The 27,040-nt window shown below is 37.8% G+C and overlaps 1 protein-coding gene across 4 annotated transcripts in view; it reads right to left on the bottom strand.

The window, feature by feature from the left end:
* Window positions 1-27,040, bottom strand: part of DYM (dymeclin) — a 448,453-nt gene that overhangs the window by 44,267 nt on the left and 377,146 nt on the right. For all 4 annotated transcript variants that reach the window (XM_037805588.1, XM_037805586.1, XM_037805584.1 and 1 more), the window contains one exon: window positions 9,928-10,041. In XM_037805588.1, the coding sequence (XP_037661516.1) occupies window positions 9,928-10,041 (114 nt within the window). The remainder of the gene's footprint in view (window positions 1-9,927; window positions 10,042-27,040) is intronic.

Genomic DNA, 27,040 nt, shown 5'->3' with positions numbered 1-27,040 from the left:
GGAAGATTCAAGTAAGGTCTCTAATCTAGTGAACAGCACTGTGCCAATGTCAAACTTCTGGTTTTGATAATTGTACTATGGTTGTGTATGTTGTTAACATCAGGGGAAGAAGCTGGATGAAGGGTTTATGTACAGCCTCTACTATTTTTGCAGCTTTTTTGTAAGTCTAAAATGATTTAAAAGTAAAACATAAACAAAAGCAAGGTGGCACTGCCTCAGATATCTTCTCTTTAGCCCACACTTCGTAACACTATCGTCCTCCTCTCAATTTTTTTTTCTCATATTTACTGCTATCTAAAATATCACGTTTTACTCTTCTCTGTCTTATTGTCTAATTTCCTTCAATAGAATAAGCTCTATGAAGGCAGGAATTTCTGTCTGCTTTTGTCTACTGTTGGATCTCCAGGGTTTAGAATAATGCCTGGCACATATAGGGAGAGCTAGTTAAATGAATTAAGACCTCAAAGAGGATGGTAGAATAAAAATTAGAAAAGATAGTTATAAAAAACAAAGTTTTATTTCCAAACTCTAACATATCTAACAAGTCTCCAGTTCCTTTTCAGAAAATACATAAAGTGAGCTTTACTTTCATCTACTCATCACATTTTTGGGGCATCTGCTATGTACAAGACATTGAAATTGGCATCAAGGGGATGCAGACGATTAAGACACGACCCCTATTCTCAAGGAAGTTGTAGTTGAATGGGAGAGAGAAAACATTTGAACAACCCAATACAAGGTAGAAGAAGATAGGAGGCCAACAAGATGCAGGTTTAAAATGCTATGGGTAGAGGGAGGAGGCAAGATGGTGGCACAGAGAGGAGTGGAATTTAGTTAGTCTCTTGTAACAATTTACAAGCAACCAGGAACAACTAGTAAATAATTTGGAAGAACTGCTAGGGGACAACTGTGACTTCCACACATCATACACCAAACTGGATTGGGAGGAATGCCTGAGATTGCAGCATAAAATCTGTAAGTAAAAACTGCGGAACTGTGCCGGGAGCCCCCTCCCCCCATGGCAAGCTTAGCTGCAAAAACTTGCTGTGGTAGAGAGTGACACTCTCCAAGCGACTGAATATAACTCAACAGAGCTCCAACTGGGGTTTTAATTAACAAGTGTGGACTGCTGAATACAAGCTACAAAACCCCAAGAAGCAGACAGAGGCTTTTAGTGACGACTGACCTTAAAGAACTGGAAGATTCATCTGTGCCGGGAGGGGGAGCCCATAAAACCAGGTGTTACCTCTGGCTGACAAGTGAAACTGGGGGGCCGTGTACTGGTTCTAAAAGGGGCTTTCTGTCCCTTTTTCTCTCTCTCAATGTGAGGAGCTCAGAAGAGAGAGCCAAAGACATTTTCAGTTCGCAGCGCTCTGACCCAGACAAGGGTGGAGATAACAGAGTCAGAGAGACTACTCAAAAGTAGATGATAACTCTCTAGAGGGTGTATCTTCCCTAAGAGTAAGGAGGTGGGGCCCGGTTTTCCCTTCAGAACCAGACCCCAGAGCCTGGGGGAAAACAGCCAAAACAGAAACTGAAGGGGATAGGAGGCCAACAGGAGCGACACACTGAGAGGCGCCAACTGCTGGGCAGGTTAGGAAAAGCACAGTGACCAGAGACTTCACAGGAGAGTCTGTCATTCTTCTAAGATACACCCGGAATATAACCCCATTCTGGGACCTGAATCCATTCTGGTCTGGGAAAATCTGACTGGGGTAACCAAGGAAACCAGTTGCCTAGACAACAGAAAACTACAATCTATACTAGGAAAAATGAAGATATGGCCCAGTCAAAGGAACAAACTTACACCTCAATCAAGACACAGTTGAGATACTGTTTCACTTTAATGAAACAATCTATTAAAGACTTTCAAAGAAATATGGTAAATCAAATAAAAAAACCAAATCAATGAGTTCAGGGAAGATATAACAAAAGAGATAAAGGCTATAAAGAAAACACCAGGAGAACATGAGGTAGAAATCAAAAGTTTGAAAAAACAACTGGCAAATTCTATGGAATGAAAGGCCCAACACAAGAGATGAAAAACACAATGGAGACACAAAACAGCAGATCTCAAGAGGCAGAAGAAAACACTCAGAAACTGGAGAACAAGACACCTGAAATCCTACACACAAAAGAACAGATAGGGAAAAGAATGGAAAAATACGATCAATGTCTCAGGGAACTGAAAGACAACATGAAATGCATGAATGTACATGTCATGGGTATCCCAGAAGGAGAAGAGAAGGGAAAAGGGGCAGAAGCAATAATAGAGGAAATAATCAATGAAAATTTCCCATCTCTTACGAAAGACATAAAATTACAGATGCAAGAAGCGAGTGTATCCCAAACAGAATAGATATGAACAGACCTATGCCAAGACACTTAATAATCAGATTATCAAACATCAGAGATACAGAGAATCCTGAAAGCAGCAAGAGAAAAGCGATCCATCACATACAAAGGAAGCTTGATAAGACTACGTGGGGATTTCTCAGTAGAAAACATGGAGGCAAGAAGGGAGTGGTGTGATACATTCAAGAAACTGAAAGAGAAAAACTGCCAACCAAGAATCCTATATCCAGCAAACCTGTCCTTCAAATATGAGGGAGAGTTCAAAATATTCTCTGACAAACAGACAATGGGAGAGTTTGTGAACAAGATACCTGCTCTACAGGAAATACTAAAGGAAGCAATACAGACAGGTAAGAAAAGACAGGAGTGAGAGGTTTGGAACACAATTTTGGGAGACTATAGCACAGCGATGTAAGTACACTGAACAAAGATGACTGTGAGAATGGTTGAAAGAGGAAGGTTAGGAGCATGTGGGACACCAGAAGGAAAGAGGAAAGATAAAGACTGGGACTGTATAACTCACTGAAACCTAGAGTGCTCAATAATTGTGATAAAATGTACAAATATGTTTTTACATGAGGTAGAACAAATGAATATCAACCTTGCAAGATGTTAAAAATAGGGTGGTACTGGGGAAGAAATATAATCAATGCAAACTAGAGACTATAGTTAAAAGAAACATTATATTATGCTTTCTTTAATGTAACAAAGGCAATATACCAAAGCTAAATGCCTTTAAGAGGGAGATGTAAGCGTTGTTTACTTAGCACAGAAAGTATGATGGGTGAACAAAATAATCTTTAAAAAAAAAAACAAACAAAAATGGACTAATGAGGAAACCTTGAGGTCACCACATTGAGTGAAATAAGTCAGACACACAACGACAAATATTGCATGGTCTCACTGATATGAACTAATTATAATATGTAAACTCACAGATATGAAATATAAGTTACCAGGATACAGAACGAGGCTAAAGAATGGAGAGCGGTTGCTTATTATGAGCAGAATGTTTAACTAGGTTGAACTTAAGTGTTTGGAAATGGACAGAGGTGATGGTAGCACATTATTGTGAGAATAACTAACAGTGCTGAATGGTATGTGAATGTGGTAGAAAAGGGACACTCAGAGTCACGTATGTCACCAGAAGGGAAGTTGGAGGTTAAAAGATGGGAATGTATAAAACAGTGAATGTCATGGTGGACAAGCACCGTGAATAACTGTATAAATACTAGAAATCTCTTTCATGAACTAGAACAAATGTATGACACTATAACTAGAAGTTAATAATAGAGGGGTATATAAGGAAAAAAAGTATACCTATTGCAAACTATGTACTACAGTTAGTAGTATTTTAACATTCTTTCACCAATAGTAACAAATGTACTATACCAATACTATGAGTCAATAATGGAGGGGGGTGGTTAGGGGTATGGGAGGATTTGAGTGTTCTTTTTTTGTCTTTATTTCTCTTCTGGAGTAATGAAAATGTTCTAAAAATTGAAAAAAAATAATTGTGGTGATAGATGCACAGCTGTATGATGGTACTGTGGGTAACTGTGGGTAATTGTATGGTATATGAACAATCTCAATAAAATTAAATTTAAAAAAATACTATGGGTGTTTAGAGAAGGGAGTCATATGTATGGCTGAGGAGTAAAAGGAAAGGGTTTACAGAAGTTGTTAAATTTGGTCAAGGCCTTGAATGAATGCTTCAAGTCTGGAAATGTAAAAAGCAAAGGTGGGGGCAGGGTACACTGGGAAGAGGGAATAGTGTAAGCAAACCCAAAGATTTCGGAAAGGAAGACATGAAAGGCACAGAGATAGTTCTGGGTGAGTAGAACATTGGATGGGTAAAGGGAAATAGGATGAGAAAAGGCTGGACTGGCAGGTTGGGGTCAGACTGCGAGTGGTCTAGAACTCCAGGCTAAGGACTCCAGACTATCTGATAGCAACAGGGAATTGACGTCTCATATTTTTGAATAGGGAGGGATGTTACTAGAGACCAGCTCTAAGAAAATTAATCATGGAATTATAGAAGATAGAACCTGAGACTCTTAAGAATTGCAAGAAATCTTTGGGGTCACCCCGTATAACTTCTTACTGATAGGAGCCCTTTCAAGGTTTTTTCCCTATGTCATGGATTTGGGTTCCTTTGTTATCTGAGTACTCTTACAGTTACCATCTAGACTTTTATTTGAATATTGCACTATTTCATGAAGCCCCATATTGACTGCTAAACAACTTTAGTTGTCAGAAGGCATTTCCTTAAGGTTAAACTAATATCTAAGCACAGAACAGAACAGGATACAGCACAATGGCTAAAACCACAGACTCTTCGAAAGACTGCCTTGCTGCAGGGCTGATCCATGTACTTGGGCAGCTACTTAACCTCCCTATGCCTTAGTTTCTCCATCTATAAAACCAGGGTAATAATAGCACCGAGTCATCAAGTTGTTAGGAAGTGCTCAGAAAAGTGCCTTGCAGTGTTATTATTGCTGTGGAGGTTGAGTTCTCAAACTCTGCCGACAGGTTACATCTGCCAGCATCTTGAGAAACATTTTCTCCCAGCTTTAGGATTTAAACTCATTTTAAAAGGCTGGCAGCTCTTTTACTAGTTATTTATCATGGGTTTCATATGTTTTGAAGGACATGCTCTTTTTTCCAGTTTGAGATAATTCCCATTGAAGGAGAAAAGAAATAAATTAGGGTTTGAAAATGGGAGAACACATGAATAAATAAAATCATATAACCTTATCAAGTGCCTCCATGCTGAAGGCCCACAACTTATTTTCCTTGCTTTCTCCACAGGATCAAAGCCCTTCCTAATACGAGTCTTCTGAGCATTGCGTAAGTTCATGCTACTCATTACCTTTGGCCTTCCATACATACTACTACTTCTATCTTTTGTGCATGTCTTTTAAAAAAATCTATGCTCATCAGAGAACTCACATGCCTCATTATTTTCTTTAGATCCTATACCACACTGTCTGCTAGAAACTCAAGCACCATTTTTCCCCTTTTATGCCTCCCCCCATATTGCAGGGGCTGAAAGCCTGGGACCTCCAGCTCTTAGAATATCTCCAACAGGGTGCTGGGCTAAGTTCCGGCAATGAGAGGAACTTGGGTGTACTTCGGCAGACAAAAGAGAGACCGGGGTCTCTGTTGCTCTGTAATAGTGATGGGCAGGCCAGTGGCTTCTGGCACTCTTCCTGCAGGATCCCTGGTGATGACACTGCTACCCTTTCTGGTTTACTGAATGTTAGCAGGGGTTTTCCCTGAATTCCTTCCCCGGTGCTTTCAATGTTTCTGAATTCCTATCTTAAAACCACTCTCTGTTTGGAATACAGTGGTTTTATTTCCCTGATAGGTTTGGTAGGCAAAACAGAAGCTACTCTCTATAATTCAAGTATAAGAGATTTTATTCTGCAAAAGAGGCTCATGCAACCGTCAAAACGAGTGAGGTAGGCAAAGATCAGGGAAACTGACAGATCTCAGCCTATGGCACCAAGGCATATGGTTCTCAAGAGCTCACTGGAAGTTGCTGCAAATCTCACTAATCTCTGGGAAGTCATCAACTACCACAGTTGCCTTTAGCACCAAGGCAGGTGACTGGCAGGAGCTGCTCACTGGAGAGGCTGTGAACATCAGAACTACATCTGCCTCTGGAGGTAACAGCTTCTCCTCTTCTGCCTTCCAAAATGTATGCAGGTTCATTTGGTAGACTCAAACCCAGAACCATACACAGAGGGGGATTCATGGAAATGCAATTTTGGCTTCTTTGCTGTGATGTAGAGAAGACTGGAGAAAGGGGTGATGGCGACGCAGAACTCACAACAAGTTCTCCAGTACAAATGTATCTTTCAAATTTGTTTGTTAAGTATAATCCCTGATTGGATAGTCAACATTATTTTTTCCATCCCATTTGAATCATATTTTTTCTTGTTATGAGTCAGATATAACTTTTAACAATTTGTGTCTTTAGCATATAGATCTGCCTATGCCCTCTGTTATTATGAACTAAAAGGTGACGCAATAAATGATCTGTCAATAATATGCCAGATAAGTAGTGTTTCTTCATTGTTTCTTTTATCTTTTGAGAGAGATACAAATCTATGCAGTGTCCTGCTTTGTGGAGAATATTTTTAATATATGCACAGACAGAATTGTAGACTCTCAGGAATGGAAAGGGTCCTTAAAAATCGCTAGTTGGATTTCCAAGCTAAAGTTTGAACCTCTATAATTGGACGGCAAATATTGTACATGCGCTCCTTACTTTCTTTTCTTGCTGTCAATAGAGCTCCACTCAAAACAGAATACCTGCATCACTGCCAAGCAGCCACTGGCCCATTACTCTAACATCTCCAGTGGGAGTGAATGCATCACTTCCCAGAACTGCCCATTCTATCTTTAAACAGTTCTGTTAGAAAGTTCTTCCTTATGTGAGACTGAAATGTGTCTCCCTGCAGGGGCTTCCACTCGTCCAAGTGCTATTCCTTCAGACCACACAGAACAAGTCTGCTTGCATTAACAACTCATCTAACATGTGAACAGTTCTCTAAGCTCTCCCTCGGAAACTAGTTTGGCCATCGTTCCCTGGAGCTTGTGCAACCAGTGCAGACTGCAGCTCTCTCCTAAGAGGCCTAAATGCTCCTCCCTGCCTACTAGACAACTGTTTGGACTAATTGGTTTGGCACTCCCACTTCTACTACTAACAAGGCTCGAGTCAAGCAATAGCCTTCTAACTGGTTTCTCTGCTTTCATTCCTGTCTCCCCATATAGTCTACTCTCAACACAGCAGCTAGACTGAGCCTATGAAAATGTAAACCACATCATGCCACTCCCTTCTCAAAAACTCGTTAATGGTTCCCCATTTCACTCAGGAAAAAAAGCTAAAACTATCAAAATGGTCTACAAGGCCTACAATATGATATGTCCCCAATCCCAGTCATCTTTGTCCATCTCTGACCACTTTCCCCCTTGTTCCCACAGCTCCAGCCACTTTGGCCTTCTTGCTAGTCCTTCAACATGCCTGGCATGTTCCTAGCTTATGAGCTTTTCAGTGGCTATTCTTACCGCCTGGAAGTCTTTTCCAATATCGGCATGCTTGACCCCTCATCTCCATCCTACCTTTGCTGACTGTTACCCAGACTACTCTTTAATTCTACAGCCTCCTACACCACACCCTCACTGACAATCCCAATCACCCTTAAAGGGGCTTTATCTTCTTTATTTTCCATAGCACTTACCATGTTCTAATACGCTACATATTTTTGTTATTTGCTATGCTTATCATTTATTGTCTGTCTCTTCCTGCTAAATTTTGAGCTCTGTGATGGCATGGATTTTCATTCAATATGTCCCAAGTGCCTCAGACGATGCCTGCCATGGGGCAGACACCTGACAAACATTTACTGAGTGTTGATGGAACCCTGAGGCAAGCTTAAACCAACATGTCATATGTCCTCATTACCACTGTTCACTGGTCAAACATAACCCCTCCAGCGGGTAATCCTCTCCTGTACTTTTGTCCCCAGAATGCTCTGTGCTTTCTCTCCCCTGATCCAACCTCCTGTTGCTTTCCTCCCTGCTTACCTTTCCAGTACCTTTCTGAGTCCCTATTTTGTGTTATTAAATATCCCTACTTTCTAAGCCTCTGTTTGGAATCTTCCTCCCAAATTTCTGCCTTAAATGAAATCTGGCTCTTGCCTCAGGACTCTGATTCACCTGCAGTCTGTGAAAGTAGACGCTGCTCTTTCTCTCATACTCCACAGCCTTCAAGGCCTTGAGGTGGGGCTGGTGTGGGGCTGGTGTCGTCTTTGTTCTCCTCCTTGTTCCCTGGCTATTATTTCTCTACCCTTAAAAGCAAAAAGTCCTGCTTTGCTTATGAGGATCCTACCAGCCTTTTCTCTTCCTCGCCGTCTTTCTCTCTACCCCTGGCCTGTCACCATCCCAGGGGAACTCAGACTGACTTGCATTCACTTCGAGGCCGAGATCAGCTCCACTTCTGAAATCTTAAGTCTAAACACATTGCTCTCTAATCACAACCTCCATTATTTCCCTTATGCTGGTTCTTTGACCTTATCAAAACCCCCTTTCTCCAACTCTTGTTTTATCCTCTGTCTGACAGCCTCCTAATATTTTCACTTCTTTTTTGATTCCATTTAGACACCAAGATCCATCATTTCCTGTGGGTAACCACTCTAATCTTCGTGGATTTTTTATGCTGGTTCGCACTGTTTTAGTTTATGTAAATTTGAAATAGTACAAAATAATAATGTCTTACTTTTAGTAAAAATGGAAATAACGTGCATTTCTCACATTTAAAAAATTGTCAGGAATAGCACAATATCAAAGAATGGTCCAGTGGACAGCGATCTGTTTTGATGCTATTCCCACATGGTGGTGCCACCTTAGCTGATAAACAGAAGCACCTGCTGTCTTTGGTCAGTGCTGGGTGAATCTTGCTGCTGTTTATCTACATGGAACTCCTGTAAATGATTATGATGACTAATGTGCTGTTATTTTACAAACTCTGCTATTATAATTGAAAATATTTTTATATCCTATAACAATATCTCTCAAGCATTCATTAAGCAGTGGTTCTAGTGATAGTGTTGAAAAACATACCCCAAAACAGTAACTTTGGAACAGAAGTTCGTTGTGATAAAACACTATGAAGAAGGCCAAACATCCACCATGACACACTGTGTTGTTAATTCAGGAGAGAACACTCTCTAAAAATGGGAGCTAACAAAGGAAAGAGTTAAAAAGAAATGCTGTACATTCATGCATCACAAAACATGTCCCCTTTACATTTTTTCCCAGGGGAAAATTTGTCTTGAACTAAGAATTTTATTTACATCATGACATCACTTTAGGAATGCATCCATCACATAAATGTAAATGCCTTCTTAAAATACACTATTTCTCTTACATCTTCCATCAAATGCTTCTCTTTCCATTGCTATATCCCAGGAATATAGTAATTAGTGTGATTATGAACACGGGTTTTGAAGCCTGAATGCCAGAGTCTGAATCCTCCAGCTCCATCGTTTTCTAGTTGTATGGTTTTGGCTAAGTTACACAAACTCTATGTGCATCAGTTTCCTCATCTGATAAATCAGAGTGATTGCACTATCTACCTTAAAGGGTTGTTATGTGGACAGAATGAGTTAATATATGTAAGACAGTACCCTACGTGGCACTGAGTAAACACTATCATCATCATCTTTCTATCAACCTTTGATGACACTTACGAGATTAAATTTGTTTCACTGGGTTAAAAAAATAAGTCCCTTTATTCATGGTATATGAGTTACTCATAGTATTCGTAGTGGTTATTAATAGAACATATAGAGATATGAAGGCATTACTCTTTTTTTTTTTGCTATTTTCTTTTGAAAAACTATCAGAAACTTTCTTTATCACTGTTCTGTGTATTACTATATAGTAGTGCAGGCAATACTTAAAGGGAGGTAGAATTCCGAATAAAGCTTGCTCAGACACAATTAGTTACATCAAGTGATATAATAGTATGTGTCAACTGAACATTTCATTAGCCAGTCTTACCTTTAGTCTATCTTTGGGCAGTGCAACAACCCCTTGCTTGATAATTTCCAGGACCCGTTCCACTGACAGCTCAGCTCCAGCTTGTAGCAATCTTGAGCTAAAGAAGGTGATCACCTGGAATGTAAAGTGTTATTTTTTAAACAAGTACATGTATAAAATGTATTTTCAGTAGATGCCTTTCTTGCATCGTTACATTTCTAGAGTGGCCTGGCTTTTAATTCACTAGCCCTCCTAAATGAAGTCATCTGTACACAGGCTTTGACAGCTGAATCAGAGTCAATCCCTGATTATTCAGGGCTGATTAGCACTCTTTGAACTATGTAGCCTTCTGTATTCTATTCTTTTTTGTGCTACCTCACCTTGCATTTATATTTCATTTAGAGAGCAGCACCCATCAGAAGATGGGAAGAAAAAGCTAATGCTTAAGACCTGTCAATTTTGTGGCTTAAAAGTGGCTCTCAGAAAAGACTTAAGACAGGAATTTGAAGCTAATGGCTAAAATGATGTTTTGGAGACTATCTATGAATTAATTTATCCACATCACCCTTATTCTTAACCACCAGGGATAATCAATAGCAGGCTATAATTACTTTAGTTTCATGTCACAGCCCATCCTGAACTATGTACTAAGATGCTAACATGTAGCATTCTGGAAATAACACTGCCCTAATACTTGTCACTAAAAATTGAAAGAAGGTGATCATTTTTCTAGAAAGTCTTATTTTTAAACGTTGAAAATTAATAAATCAGTAAGAGGCTGACTCCATTTTATTTAAGAGACTAACATTTAGGTGTTCATATTCAAATATGCAAATACATAAAAGGTTTATTTTTTTAAGAAAAGTTTAACATCTCCTTTTATGTGCTTTCTATTTTATAGGTAAAATATATTGAATTACACACAATTCTTTGCAAATGTTTTTATAAATTTTCTTTCAAGATTAATCTTTTAAATATTAATTGCTTAAGAGTACAACTTTGCTCTTAACCATTCTAATGGAAAAGTGCACTATATTATATAAATGCCACTGAAATACATTTGTTCTGGAAAGTAAGGAGACTCAGCCAGAGCCAGGAACCATTAACAAGCTTGTACCTTAAAACTTTTTGGCAAAGAGTGAAAACAAGGCAGCGAATGCTGGTCACGGTGCTTATGATTCTTGAAGACAATTGTGTAACTATATAGCTTACATTGTGTGACCATATGACTGTGAAAACCTTGTGGCTCATACTCTCTTTATCCAGTTTATGGACAGATGAGTAGAAAAATGGGGACAAAAAGTAAATGAATAATATGGAGGGGACTCTTTTTAACTTTAATTTTAATTTTTATTCTTATTTATTTATTTATTTTTTGGAGTAATGAAAATTTTCAAAAATTGATTGTGGTGATGAATACACAAATATATAATGATGCTGTGAACAAATGACTATACACTTTGGATGACTGTATGGTACGTGAATATATATCAATAAAACTGAATTAAAAAAAAAATTGGCAAAAGACTTGAATTGACACTTTTCCAAAGAGTAAATACAAATAGCTAAAAAAGCACATGCAAAGATGCTGAACATCACTAGCTATTAGGGAAATTCAAATCAAAACCACAATGAGATATCATTTCACATCTATTAGAATGACCATTATAAAAAAAAAAACAACAGAAAATTACAAGTGCTGGAGAGGATATGGAGAATAGGAACACTTATTCATTGCTGGTGGGAATGTAGAACAAGGCAGCTGCTGTGGAAGACAGTTTGGCGGTTCCTCAGGACTCTAAGTATAGACCTGCCGTATGATCTGACAATCCTGTTACTAGGTATGTACTCAGAAGAACTGAAAGCAGGGACGCAGACAGACATTCACACACCAATGTTCATAGTGACATTATTCACGATTCCAAAAGATGGAAACACGCAAGTGTCCATCAACTGATGAATGGATAAACAAACTGTGGTATACACATATGATGGAATATTATGCAGCTGTAAGAAGGAATGAAGTCCTGATGCATGCGACAACATGAATGAACCTTGAGGACATTATGTTGTGTGAAATAAGTCAGACACAAAAGGACAAATATTGTACGGTTACTGCATGGTTTAACCAATATGAACCAATTATAATGAGAGTTAAAATCTTGAGTTTAGAGTACCAGGAGATAGAGGGTAGAGAATGGGCAGATGATGCTTAATGTATACAGAATTTTTAATAAGGTTGATTGTAAATGTTCGGAAATGGACAGAGGTGATGGTAACACAATACTGTAAGTGTAATTAACGGTGCTGTGTGAGTATAGAGGGAAAGTCTAGGGTCCTGTATGTCACTAGAAGGAAAGCTAGAGGATAAAACATGGGACTGTATAACATAGCAAAACCTGTTGTAGACGATGACTGTGGCTAATTGTACAAACAAAGTTTTTACATGAACTAAAACAAAAGTATGTCACCATTACAAGGTGTTAACAATAGGGTGGTATGTGGAAAAAAATAAAATTAATGCAAACTAAGGACTATAGTTAGCAGTAACAACTGTAATATTCTGTCATCAATTGTAACAAAGCTAAGTGCCAATAATAGGGGAGGTATGAGGGGTATGAGACAATTTTTCTTTTTAATTCAGAGCAATGAGAATGTTCTCAAATTGATTGTGGTGGTGAATGCATAACTCTGTGATTATACTAAGAGCCACTGATTGTACACTTGGGATAGATTGTATGATGTGTGTGAATAAAACTGTTAAAAATGGTTAAAATGGCAAATTTTATGTTATATATGTTTCCACAATATAAAAATACAAAAGGAGAAAGAAATATTCTAAAGAAATGAAAAATATCAATGGAAAAGTAAGTAAATCTTACAGATATTTGAGGCTTGTGTAATAGTGTTTTTCCTTCTAATACTTACTAAAAGCTGACATTTCACTTTTGGATAATTAATATTTGGTTTATAGTGGTAGAAAATATAGGCAAGGAGTACTTCTCAAATATGACTGATCATCAAAACAAGCTGCGAAGCTTTGTGAAAATAATGATCCTCTCTAGGTGATTTTGATGATCAGCTGATATCTAAACCAGAGGTCTCAAATGTTTTTGATTGTGCAAGTCTACAAATTTTTTTTAAAAAAAGCACGTACTTCCAATATATCTTATATTTGTTTATAAATTATGCAATATACCCCAACACTAATATCTTACATATATTATAAAATGTACACAAAAAGAAATCTAAAAGAATGGGGGCTAAAGACAAAATAAACCACATTTTAAAAATTATTTACCAATGATTCATAACACTTTTGTACTTACTAAAATATCTAAAATAATTTGAACAATTAACTATGAAATACGTTATCACAAAGGTTTCACATTTTCATCAGCAAGCAGGATACACACTGATGGAATGTTCCCTAGCTATTACAGTGGCTATAAATCCATAATGCAGTCTTTCAGAAAATTTTTAATTTTTAAGGATTCATTTCTTTTGAGATTACATTGTCTCATCATTGTTTTTACCCTGTAATGTGGCTCTTGTTCTAGAAGTTGGTGGGGGATTGTCAGCTCTTACATTTTTTTTGTCATGTTTACTTATATTATTGTACTATCTTCAAGTTGCATTTCCTTTGCAGGAATCATACCAAGTCTCCATTCTATAAGGATTTCTTTTGTTAAATCTAGATAATATAACCAGGAGCATACAAATTACAATAAACTTTCAGTGTAGTTTTAAACTTTAAGTGAGGCTGCTTCTGCCAAGGCCTTCAAGTTGAGGAATTCCTCCTACTCTTCCCTTAAGACACATGGAGAGCTGTATGTGACATTGACAGACCGTGGCAGGTTGTTAGTGCCAATATTATTATTAGTAAAACAAAATTTATTTTTAGAAGAATAAATAAAATCTCTAATATTTTCTTCCCATGCTCCTATGAATTGCCAGTGCAATTCCTGAGGTGTATGCACATTGAATTATTGCTGATTGATATGATAAAATCCAAATAACCAAAGCTAAATTGAACATATTATAGTACCCATATATACTTACAGAAATTACAAACCAACAAAATGAGAAAGTCACATCATTAAAGAATAAAGTAATGCAACGATAGTCCAGTTTTGCTCATTCTGTGGTCTGGATTGACTTGCCTCTAAGCCACAGAGAATTCCCATTCGTACCAGTAAAGTTGCTGAGTAGGGAGAGTTCTAAGTAAAGAGTTTTTTTCAAACTCGCTCATCTGTGTTTTTTAAAACTGACATTCTAATGTTTTTGCATTCAAATTGACACTATTTTAGAAAATGATATATCATTTTATATATCAAAAAGGAAGGAAGGAAGTATCAGGTGCTGCTTCTTACTTTATCATGTTGGCTCCAGCAATCCTCAGGTAGCAAAATGGAGTCCAGCCTTAGTTTTCCTAATAAAAAATGTTGTGGTGTAGGGCGTAAGTTGTTCAGCCAAAAATTTCAGTTGGAGTCCAGTTGCAACACCAGCAACGAATGAGAAACAATTCATTCAAAGAGAGAAACTTGTATTTCCTATCACCAGGTTAGAATTTCGCACACAATGGTAATTTTAATGATGATGACTACAACAGACATGTGGCCTCTATCAGCTTCCATAGCAACCATTAAAACTGAGATCAACTTTCTTTCCTCTGGGAATGTTTGCATAATATAGAGCCAATAATAGAACAATTTATAGGGAATTCCCTGGCTAAAATGGTGACAAATGCTTTGTTAGTGCAGCTCAAAGCCAACCTTTCAAAGGAAGGTACATTCCCACAGTGGTTGTTTTACAATTTTCCATACGTACTGTATGTGGCTGCAACTCATGAAATCTAAATATGACACATTATCCTCAATTATGCTATTGGTTTAACAGTAATTATCCAATGTTATGTTCTGAGTAATCAGTTGTACACTTTGAGTAATGTCAAAATCACATTTAACCACCTGTCATGAATCCAGTCAATGATCACCAGATCACAGAAGGTAAATGAAGGTAAATGAAGGTAAAAAGAAGTAAGTACGTGTTACAAGCCAACATTGTTGCTTGCCAAACAGCCCTTCTCCTAGGAGTTAAGAGTAGAGAACTAAGTTTTTTGATAGTGATAAACATTTTAAAAAGTAAAGTACATATGTATTTCTTATTGACTTGGTTTTGGTTTTGTATTTTAATCAATACATGTATTGACAATCTAGTTAATGGAGGAGATATACAGAAGATTTACAAAGGAAAATAGATAATAACATTTTCTGTCTTCGAGAAAGACACAACCTAACTGGGGAGACAAGACACAGATCATAAACATGTACAATTTATTAGATTAGACATCATGGTAGAGTAGACTATGAACTACTCAAAGTCAGAGGGCCTAGACTTGGGTCCTGCCTCTGATACTTACTAGGAATTTGACTTCTAAGACACAGCCTCGTCCCAATATAGCATCATGTAGTGATTAAGAGTACTGATCCTGGTGTCAGATCACCTGGGTTTAAATACCAGCTCTTCTTATAACTTCGCAAGTTATTTAACTTCTGGGGGCCCCAGTTTCCCTGATCTATAAATGAGGAAAAATATGGTGCCTGCCTCATGGGGTCGTAGTGAGAATTAAATAAGCTAATACTTGCAAAGTACAAAGAACAGGCTTAACACAGAGTAAGTGCTCACAAAAGGGCAGCTACTTTCATAGTTATTGGGCATATCTTAGTATCCTCATTTATAAAATGAAAAAGTTACCCTATCAACTCATAGAAAAGTATTCTGTTAAGGATGGAACACGTGCCTATTACTACCACCACCATCAATCTATCCAACCAATAACACTTAGTAGTTATATATCTGTATATGTCAATTTTATGCCTCATGTAAGTGAAAGATTTGAAAGAATTGAGTTTGGTGGCAAAAGCCGTCTCACTCAAACTAGTTACAGTAGGACTAGCAAGTGAAATCTACTGGAAGTAAATTACAGGAAAGTCGGCAAGATAAAAGCAACACGGTTGCTACTATTTAATATATTACTGAGGGTCAACCAAAACTCGGCGCGTTTTACTTGCAGAATTTTTGCATACTTCTTTTCAAAACATTCTATATTTGTTTTCTTAGCCTCAAAAACATTAAACACAGTACGAGATTGAGGAAGTTTTAATTCCTAGTTTGCAGTTTTTTTTTATCATGAAACAATGTTAAATTTTGACAAATGCTTTTTCTACATGTATTGAGATGATTACATAGTTTTTCTTCTTTAGTCTGTTAATCTGGTGAAGTATACTGATTAGTTTTTTTTTTTTTTTTTTTAATCATCATTTTATTGAGATATATTCACATACCACGCAGTCATACAAAACAAATTGTACTTTCGATTGTTTACAGTACCATTACATAGTTGTACATTCATCACCTAAATCAATCCCTGACACCTTCATTAGCACACACACAAAAATAACAAGAATAATAATTAGAGTGAAAAAGAGCAATTGAAGTAAAAAAGAACACTGGGTACCTTTGTCTGTTTGTTTGCTTCCCCTACTTTTCTACACATCCATCCATAAACTAGACAAAGTGGAGTTTGGTCCTTATGGCATTCCCAATCCCACTGTCACCCCTCATAAGCTACATTTTTATACAACTGTCTTCGAGATTCATGGGTTCTGGGTTGTAGTTTAATAGTTTCAGGTATCCACCACCAGCTACCCCAATTCTTTAGAACCTAAAAAAGGTTGTCTAAAGTGTGCGTAAGAGTGCCCACCAGAGTGATCTCTCGGCTTGTTTTGGAATCTCTCTGCCACTGAAGCTTATTGCATTTCCTTTCACATCCCCCTTTTGGTCAAGAAGATGTTCTCCATCCCACGATGCCGGGTCTACATTCCTCCCCGGGAGTCATATTCCACGTTGCCAGGGAGATTCACTTCCCTGGGTGTCTGATCCCACGTAGGGGGGAGGGCAGTGATTTCACCTTTCAAGTTGGCTTAGCCAGAGAGAGAGGGTCACATCTGAGCAACAAAGAGGCATTCAGGAGGAGACTCTTAGGCACAAATACAGGGAGGCCTAGCCTCTCCTTTGCAGCAACCGTCTTCCCAAGGGTAAAACTTATGGTAGAGAGCTCAACCCATCAAACCACCAGTCCCCTATGTCTGTGGTCATGTCAGCAACCATGGAGGTGGGGTAGGCGAACATCCCTGCATTCTCCACAGGCTCCTCAAGGGGGCACCACACCTTTTTTTTTTTTTTTTTTCCTTGTTTGTCTTTTTTCTTTTTTTCTTTTTTTTAACTTTCCCTTCTTTTTTAAATCAACTGTATGAAAAAAAAAGTTAAAAAGAAAACAAACATACAATAAAAGAACATTTCAAAGAGACCATAACAAGGGAGTAAGAAAAAGACAACTAACCTAAGATAACTGCTTAACTTCCAACATGTTCCTACTTTACCCCAAGAAAGTTACATAATATAGCAACATTTCAGTGAACTTGTTCCTACTACATCCATCAGAAATTAACAGACCATAGTCATTCCTGGGCATCCCCAGAACGTTAAATAGCTTATCTGTTCTTCTTGGATTATTGTTCCCCCTTCCTTAATTGCTCTCTACTGCTAGTTCCCCTACATTCTACATTATAAACCATTTGTTTTACATTTTTCAAAGTTCACATTAGTGGTAGCATATAATATTTCTCTTTTTGTGCCTGGCTTATTTCGCTCAGCATTATGTCTTCAAGGTTCATCCATGTTGTCATATGTTTCACCAGATCGTTCCTTCTTACTGCCGCGTAGTATTCCATCGTGTGTATATACCACATTTTATTTATCCACTCATCTGTTGAAGGACATTTGGGTTGTTTCCATCTCTTGGCAATTGTGAATAATGCTGCTATGAACATTGGCGTGCAGATATCTCTTCGTGTCACTGCTTTACGATCTTCCGGGTATATACCGAGAAGTGCAATCGCTGGATCGAATGGTAGCTCTATATCTAGTTTTCTAAGGAACTGCCAGACTGACTTCCAGAGTGGCTGAACCATTATACAGTCCCACCAACAATGAATAAGAGTTCCAATTTCTCCACATCCCCTCCAGCATTTGTAGTTTCCTGTTTGTTTAATGGCAGCCATTCTAACCGGTGTTAGATGGTATCTCATTGTGGTCTTAATTTGCATCTCTCTAATAGCTAGTGAAGCTGAACATTTTTTCATGTGTTTCTTGGCCATTTGTATTTCCTCTTCAGAGAACTGTCTTTTCATATCTTTTCCCCATTTTATAATTGGGCTGTCTGTACTATTGTCATTGAGTTGTAGGATTTCTTTGTATATGCAAGATATCAGTCTTTTGTCAGATACATGGTTTCCAAAAATTTTTTCCCATTGAGTTGGCTGCCTCTTTACCTTTTTGACAAATTCCTTTGAGGTGCAGAAACTTCTAAGCTTGAGGAGTTCCCATTTATCTATTTTCTCTTTTGTTGCTTGTGCTTTGGGTGTAAAGTCTAGGAAGTGGCCTCCTAATACAAGGTCTTGAAGATGTTTTCCTACATTATCTTCTAGGAGTTTTATGGTACTTTCTTTTATATTGAGATCTTTGGTCCATTTTGAGTTAATTTTTGTGTAGGGGGTGAGGTAGGGGTCCTCTTTCATTCTTTTGGATATGGATATCCAACTCTCCCAGCCCCATTTGTTGAAAAGACCATTATGGCTCAGTTCGGTGACTTTGGGGGCCTTATCAAAGATCAGTCGGCCATAGATCTGAGGGTCTATCTCTGAATTCTCAATTCGATTCCATTGATCTATATGTCTATCTTTGTGCCAGTACCATGCTGTTTTGGCAACTGTGGCTTTATAATAAGCTTCAAAGTCAGGGAGTGTAAGTCCTCCCACTTCGTTTTTCTTTTTTAGAGTGTCTTTAGCAATTCGAGGCATCTTCCCTTTCCAAATAAATTTGATAACTAGCTTTTCCAAGTCTGCAAAGTAGGTTGTTGGAATTTTGATTGGGATTGCATTGAATCTGTAGATGAGTTTGGGTAGAATTGACATCTTAATGACATTTAGCCTTCCTATCCATGAACATGGAATATTTTTCCATCTTTTAAGGTCCCCTTCTATTTCTTTTAGTAGAGTTATGTAGTTTTCTTTGTATAGGTCTTTTACATCTTTGGTTAAGTTTATTCCTAGGTACTTGATTTTTTTAGTTGCTATTGAAAATGGTATCTTTTTCTTGAGTGTCTCTTCAGTTTGTTCATTTCTAGCATATAGAAACATTACTGACTTATGTGCATTAATCTTGTATCCCGCTACTTTGCTAAATTTGTTTATTAGCTCTAGTAGGTGTATCGTTGATTTCTCAGGGTTTTCTAGATATAAGATCATATCATCTGCAAGCAATGACAGTTTTACTTCTTCTTTTCCAATTTGGATGCCTTTTATTTCTTTGTCTTGCCGGATTGCCCTGGCTAGCACTTCCAGCACAATGTTGAATAACAGTGGTGACAGCGGGCATCCTTGTCTTGTTCCTGATCTTAGAGGGAAGGCTTTCAGTCTCTCACCATTGAGTACTATGCTGGCTGTGGGTTTTTCATATATGCTCTTTATCATGTTGAGGAAGTTTCCTTCAATTCCTATCTTTTGAAGTGTTTTTATCAAAAAGGGATGTTGGATTTTGTCAAACGCTTTTTCAGCATCTATTGAGATGATCAATTGATTTTTCCCTTTCGAGTTTTTAATGTGTTGTAATACATTGATTGTTTTTCTTATGTTGAACCATCCTTGCATGCCTGGAATGAACCCCACTTGGTCATGGTGTATGATTTTTTTAATGTGTCTTTGGATTCGATTTGCAAGTATTTTGTTGAGGATTTTTGCATCTATATTCATTAGGGAGATTGGCCGGTAGTTTTCCTTTTTTGTAGCATCTTTGCCTGGTTTTGGTATTAGATTGATGTTAGCTTCATAAAATGAGTTAGGTAGTGTTCCATTTTGTTCAATGTTTTGAAAGAGTTTGAGTAAGATTGGTGTCAGTTCTTTCTGGAAAGTTTGGTAGAATTCCCCTGTGAAGCCATCTGGCCCTGGGCATTTATTTGTGGGAAGATTTTTGATGACTGATTGGATCTCTTTGCTTGTGATGGGTTGGTTGAGGTCTTCTGTTTCTTCTCTGGTCAGTCTAGGTTGTTCATATGTTTCCAGGAAATTGTCCATTTCTTCTACATTATCCAGTTTGTTGCCATACAGTTGTTCATAATATCCTCTTATAATTTTTTTAATTTCTTCAGGATCTGCAGTTATGTCACCTTTTTCATTCATTATTTTGTTTATATGGGTCTTCTCTCTTTTTGATTTTGTCAGTCTAGCTAGGGGCTTGTCAATCTTGTTGATCTTCTCAAAGAACCAACTTTTGGTGATATTTATCCTTTCTATTGTTTTTTTGTTCTCTATGTCATTTATTTCTGCTTTAATCCTTGTTATTTCTTTTCTTCTACTTGGTTTAGGATTGGTTTGCTGTTCATTTTCTAGCTTCTTCAGTTGATCCATTAGTTCTTTGATTTTGGCTCTTTCTTCCTTTTTAATATATGCGTTTAGTGCTATAAATTTCCCCCTTAGCACTGCTTTTGCTGCATCCCATAGGTTTTGGTATGTTGTGTTCTCATTTTCATTCGTCTCTATATATTTAGCAATTTCTCTTGCTATTTCTTCTTTAACCCACTGATTGTTTAGGAGTGTGTTGTTTAACCTCCAGGTATTTGTGAATTTTCTAAGTCTCTGATGGTTATTGACTTCTAATTGTATTCCATTGTGGTCAGAGAATGTGCTTTGAATAATTTCAATCTTTTTAAATTTATTGAGGCTTGTTTTATGTCCCAGTATATGATCTATTCTGGAGAAAGTTCCGTGAGCACTAGAAAAGTATGTGTATCCTGGTGATTTGGGATGTAATGTCCTGTAGATGTCTGTTAAATCTAATTCATTTATCAGATTGTTTAGGTTTTCAATTTCCTTATTGATCTTCTGTCTGGTTGATCTATCTATAGGAGAGAGTGATGTGTTGAAGTCTCCCACAATTATTGTGGAAACATCAATTGCTTCCTTTAGTTTTGCCAATGTTTCTCTCATGTATTTTGTGGCACCTTGATTGGGTGCATAGACATTTACGATTGTTATTTCTTCTTGCTGAATTGCCCCTTTTATTAGTATGTAGTGGCCTTCTTTGTCTCTCAAAACATCCCTGCATTTGAAGTCTATTTTATCTGAGATTAATATTGCTACACCTGCTTTCTTTTGGCTGTAGCTTGCATGAAATATTTTTTTCCATCCTTTCACTTTCAGTTTCTTTGTGTCCCTGTGTCTAAGATGAGTCTCTTGTATGCAACATATTGATGGTTCATTTTTTTTGATCCATTCTGCGAATCTATATCTTTTAATTGGGGAGTTTAATCCATTTACATTCAACGTTATAACTGTGAAGGCATTTCTTGAATCGGCCATCTTATCCTTTGGATTATGTTTGCCATATTTTTCCCTCTCTCTATTAATATCCTTTATTGTACCCATACCGAATCTCTTTAGTACTGAACCTTTCTCCAAGTCTCTCTGTCCTGTCTTTGTTTCTCTGTCTGTAGGGCTCCCTTGAGTATCTCCAGTAGGGCAGGTCTCTTGTTAGCAAATTCTCTCAGCATTTCTTTGTCTGTGAAAAATTTAAGCTCTCCCTCAAATTTGAAGGAGAGCTTTGCTGGATAAAGTATTCTTGGCTGGAAATTCCTCTCACTCAGAATTTTAAATATATCGTGCCACTGCCTTCTTGCCTCCATGGTGGCTGCTGAGTAGTCACTACTTAGTCTTATGCTGTTTCCTTTGTATGTGGTGAATTGCTTTTCTCTTGCTGCTTTCAGAACTTGCTCCTTCTCTTCTATGTTTGACAGTGTGATCAGTATATGTCTCGGAGTGGGTTTTTTTTGGATTTATTCTATTTGGAGTTCGCTGAGCATTTATGATTTGTGTATTTATGTTGTTTAGAAGATTTGGGAAGTTTTCCCCAACAATTTCTTTGAATACTCTTCCTAGACCTTTACCCTTTTCTTCCCCTTCTGGGACACCAATGAGTCTTATATTCGGACGTTTCGTATTATCTATCATATCCCTGAGGTCCATTTCGAGTTTTTCAATTTTTTTCCCCATTCTTTCTTTTATGCTTTCATTTTCCATTCTGTCATCTTCCAGGTCACTGATTCGTTGTTCAACTTCCTCTAGTCTTGTACTATGAGTGTCCAGAATCTTTTTAATTTGGTCAACAGTTTCTTTAATTTCCATAAGATCATCCATTTTTTTATTTGGTCTTGCAATGTCTTCTTTATGCTCTTCTAGGGTCTTCTTGATTTCCTTCATATCCCGTACTATGGTCTCATTGTTCATCTTTAGTTCTTTGAGTAGCTGCTCTAGGTGCTGTGTCTCTTCTGGTCTTTTGATTTGGGTGCTTGGGCTTGGGTTATCCATATCGTCTGGTTTTTTTCATATGCTTTATAATTTTCTGTTGTTTTTGGCCTCGTGGAATTTGCTGAACTTGATAGGGTTCTTTTAGGGTTTGTAGACCAGTTGAAGTCCTTATCTCTAATTTATCAGATCTACAGCTTCGTGGAGTACACTTTCTCTAACTAACCAGCAGGTGGCGTCCACGAGCCACCTGTTCTCCACAAGCCAGATCTCCCCTGCTTAGCCTTTTTGGTGAGTGGGGGAGTGAGTCTTGTGGGGCCCAATTGGTGTACCAAGCTTGCGTGTGTAGTTGGTGTTGCCTGCCCTGTATGTGGGGCGTGTTTCTGGGCAGTCGGGGAGGGGGGGTGGCCCTAACAATCAAATCTCCCTGATGATCCTAGAGTTTTAAAGCTGCTGCAATAGTCTAATCCTTCAGTTGAGTCCTGCCACAGTTTGTCTCTGCCACTGACCCACAAGTCTTTGGTATTGGCGTATGGCTCCTGAGACTTGCAAGTGGGCCCCTCTTCCAGGCTGTGCACCCCGGGTCCTCTGTTGAGGGATGACTGTGCTATGTCACAGGTGAGTGCCGTCCCCCCAGGGCAGTTCTGGGCTGCTGGGCTGTGTTGGGAGGCTCCCAGTCTGCTCAAATGATGGCTGAATGGGGCTCTGTTAATTCACACTGCTCCCCCTTCCCAGCTCTGGGACATTCAGCTGAGGTTGCAGGGAAGGCTAATGTCCACGCCCAGTTTTGTGGTGTGTGCCTGTTATTTGAAGCACTTCCGTCACACTGGGTTGTCTGGGGCAGCTCTGGGCTATGGGGCTGGCGATGGGCAGGAGTGTTTCCTGTCCACCAGGATGGTGGCTGTGAGCGGACACCCCCCTTTTCTTGGGAAGTTGTGGTGTTTAGTGAATTTTCTCAGCCACTGGATTATTGCCTTTTGTCTCAGAGCTCTCTTAGTTCTGCTCTTGACTTGACGTGCCCAAATTGCAATTCTTTGAAGCTTTCTGTATTGAGCTTCTTAGAGTAATTGTTTTAGAAAAAGCAAAAAGGATTTAAAAAACAAAACAAAACAAAAAAAAAACGGCCCTCCTCAGAGATCTAATGGGTTATTGAAATGCTAATAGACAAAGCAACCAGGGCCATTAAGGAAAGGTGCACAGGGCAGAGAGATCAGCTTTGCTTCGGGATTTGCATATGCGCCTCAAGGCCTGATCTCCGCCCTTCCCCTTTCTGTGTTCACCAGAACTCCAAAAATCCTCTGCTTTTATTTTGGAGTTTTTCGTGTTGTTTTTTTTCTATGCCTGTCTCCTCTCTGCTGGGCTGGCTGCTCTCAGAGTCTCTGGTGTCTGGTCTCAGTCTATCTATGGTTGGAGTTTGAATCAGTAGAATGAGTTTCCGATAAGAGCAGCCACTGCAATTCTCCCTTCTCCTTCCCGGAGCTGACAGCCCCTCCTCCCCCGGGACTGAGCCTGGCAGGGAGGGGCGCGGGTCCCCTGGCCGCAAAAACTTACAGATTTCGCTGATCTCAGCAGTTCCACGTTTTCATGAGTGTTGTATGAAGTATGCCCAAAGACAGATTGCTCTGTGGTGTCCAGTCCACGCAGTTCCTGGCTTTTTACCTACTTTCCTGGAGGAGTAACTAAAACATACAGCTCACCAGTCTGCCATCTTGCCCCGCCTCCACTGATTAGTTTTTAATGTTGAACCAGCCTTGCATGCCTGAGATAAACACCAGTTGATCACAATGTATTATTCTTTTGACACGTTGCTAGATCCAAATTCCTAACATTGTGTAGAGGATTCTGGTATCTATATCCATGGGTGATACTGATCTGTAGTTTTCTGGTAATGTCTAATTTTGGTATCAGGGTAATGCTGTTCTCATAACATGAGTTGGGAAGTGTGTCCTCTTCTATTATCTGGAGGAGTGTAGAAATAGTATTATTTCTTCCTTAAAAGTCTGGTAGAATTTTAGAGTGACACCATCTAGGCCTGGATATTTCTTTGTTGGGAAGTTTTAAAGTACTAATTTAATTTCTTTGATAGATATAGGACTATTCAGGTTATCTATGAGCTTTTATAGTTTGTATTTTTTGAGGTATTTGTCCATTTCATTGAAGCTGTCAAATTCATTGCCAGAAACTTGTTCATAATATTTCCTTATTATCTCAGTGTCCTATCATTTCTAATTTGGTAATTTGTGTCTTTTCTCTGTATCTTGATCAGTTTGGCTACAAATTTATCAATTTTATTGCTTTCTCTCAAATAGCCAACTTTCTCAAATCACTGATTTTCTTTGTTGTTATTTTTCAACATCATTGATTTTTGCTCTTATCTTTATTATTTCTGTCCTTGCTTTCAGTTTAATTTATTCTTCTTCTAGTTTCTTAATGTGGGATCTTTATTGATTTAAATTTCTTTTCCAATAGAGACATTTAATGCTATAAATATCCCTCTAAGATGGTTTTAGATGTGTTCCACAAATTTTGATATACTGCATTTTTATTTTTGCTTATTTTGTAATATGTTCTAATTTCCCTTGTAACTTCCTTTTTGACCTATGGGTGTGCAGTTGAATTTTAAAATATTTGTACCATTTTCCAGACACCTTACCTTTCTTACTGATTTTTAGTTTTATTTCATTGTGATCAGAGAAAATACCCTGTATGATCTTAATTCTTTAAAATTTGTTGAGGTTTGTTTTGTGGCCCCTAAAATGGTCTATTTGTGAATGTTCCATGTGTACTGATATTTTTTAGTGGAATGTTCTATAAATATCAATTAAAGCAAGTTTATTAGTAGTATTGTTTGGACTTTCTACATTATTACCAATTCTCTGTCTATTTGTTGTATTAATTACTGAGGGAGAAGTGTTGACTTCTCCAATTACAATTACTGATTCGTCTATTTCTTCTTGCAGTTCCATCAGTCTCTGCTTCATGTATTTTGAAGCTCTACTGGTAAGTCCATACAAATTTAGGATTGTTATATCTTCATGGTGAACTGATTCCTTTGTCATTACATTGTGTCCTTCTTAACTCTGGTAATATTCCTTTTTCTGAAGTCTACTTTGCCTGCCATTAAAATAGTCAATCCACCATTCTTTTGATTAATGCTTATATGGTAAAATTTCTTTCACCCTTTTTATTTTAACCTATCTATGGCTTTATATTTAAAGTGGGTTTCTTGCAGACAGCACATAGATAGATCTTACTTTTTAATCCAATCTGAAAATCGCCTTTTAATTGAGGCATTTAGACTATTTACATTTAATGTAATTATTGACATGGTTGGCTCTAAATCTATCATCTTGCTTATTTTCTATTTGTTCCATGGTCCTTTAGTCCACTTTCCTGCCTGCCTTTGGGTTGAGTACAATTTATGATTCTATTTTATCTCCACCTTTGACTTACTAGTTATATCTCTTTTTCTGTTTTCTTTTTAGTAGTTGCCCTAGAGTTTACAATATACATCTTTAATTTATCACAGGCTACCTTCAAATAATATTATACTACTTCATATTATCAGAGACCATGAAGAGCCCGAAATTTTACCTTACTTGCAAGTTACTAGATTACCCTGTTATAGTTTCATAGATCCTGGAAGAAGACATAAGACTCCTGGGTCAGAGAAAAATGACAGTTTGTCAGTCACAATAATAGCAGTAGCCAAAGTATTAGTATTTTTACACGAGTTCCCAAAGCCCCTATTCATGGTGATATGAGGAGGGCCAGATGACATCTGTACATGCAGTGGGTTGCATTACAGTAAAGGAACCCTGAGCTAATCTTGTATAAGTGTAAGTAAGCGCGCCTATCTTTTGCTCCAAGAAGAGACACAAACATTCTTGTAAAGATAATCTAGAACAAAGGACAATCAGTGCTTCTGCTTGTACGACATGCAGAAATGATAGACCTATAGAAAGTGTTTCCCAACACAAATATGAAATAAGTACAATTTCGATTCCTCCATCCTATCTTTTGTGTTACTGTTGACATATATCTTACTTTTATATGTTACAACCCCCATGATACATTGTTACTATTTTTGTTTTAGATCAGGGGTGGGCAAACTATAGCCTGTGGGCAAAATCTAGCCTGTTGTCTGGTAGAATGTTCTAAAAATGTAATAAAATGTAAATAAAATTTTATAGGATAGCCATATCCATTTGTTTACATACTGTCTATTACTGCTTTTGAGCTACAACAGCAGAACTGAGAAGCTGTGATGGAGATCATGTTTGTGGCCTGGAGAGTTGAAAATATTTACTATTAGCACTTTACAGAAAATGTTTGCTGACCCCTGCTTTAGACAGTCAATTATCTTGTAAAGTAATTAAAAATAAGAAAAAATCTTTTTATATATACTTTACTTTTTACCATTTGTGGAGCTTGTAATTCAAATTTATAGATCCAAGTTTCTGTCAGGTATCATATTCCTTCTGCCTTAGTAGCTTTCTTTAAGATTCCTTGTAGCACAGGTCTGTTAGCAATAAATTCCCTCAGCTTTTGTATGTCTAAAAATGTCTTTATTCTGTTTTCATTTTTTTAAAGAAATTTTTTGTGGGGCATAGAATTCTGAATTGGCATTTTTTTTCTTTTCTTTTTTTTACATTTTAGCATTTTAAAGATGTTACTCCATTTGGGGGCTTGCATAAATTCTCACAAGAAGA

The sequence above is a fragment of the Choloepus didactylus genome, chromosome 16, assembly GCF_015220235.1.
Source record: "Choloepus didactylus isolate mChoDid1 chromosome 16, mChoDid1.pri, whole genome shotgun sequence".
Lineage (NCBI taxonomy): Eukaryota > Metazoa > Chordata > Mammalia > Pilosa > Megalonychidae > Choloepus > Choloepus didactylus.
This window is presented reverse-complemented; position numbering and strand designations above follow the sequence as displayed.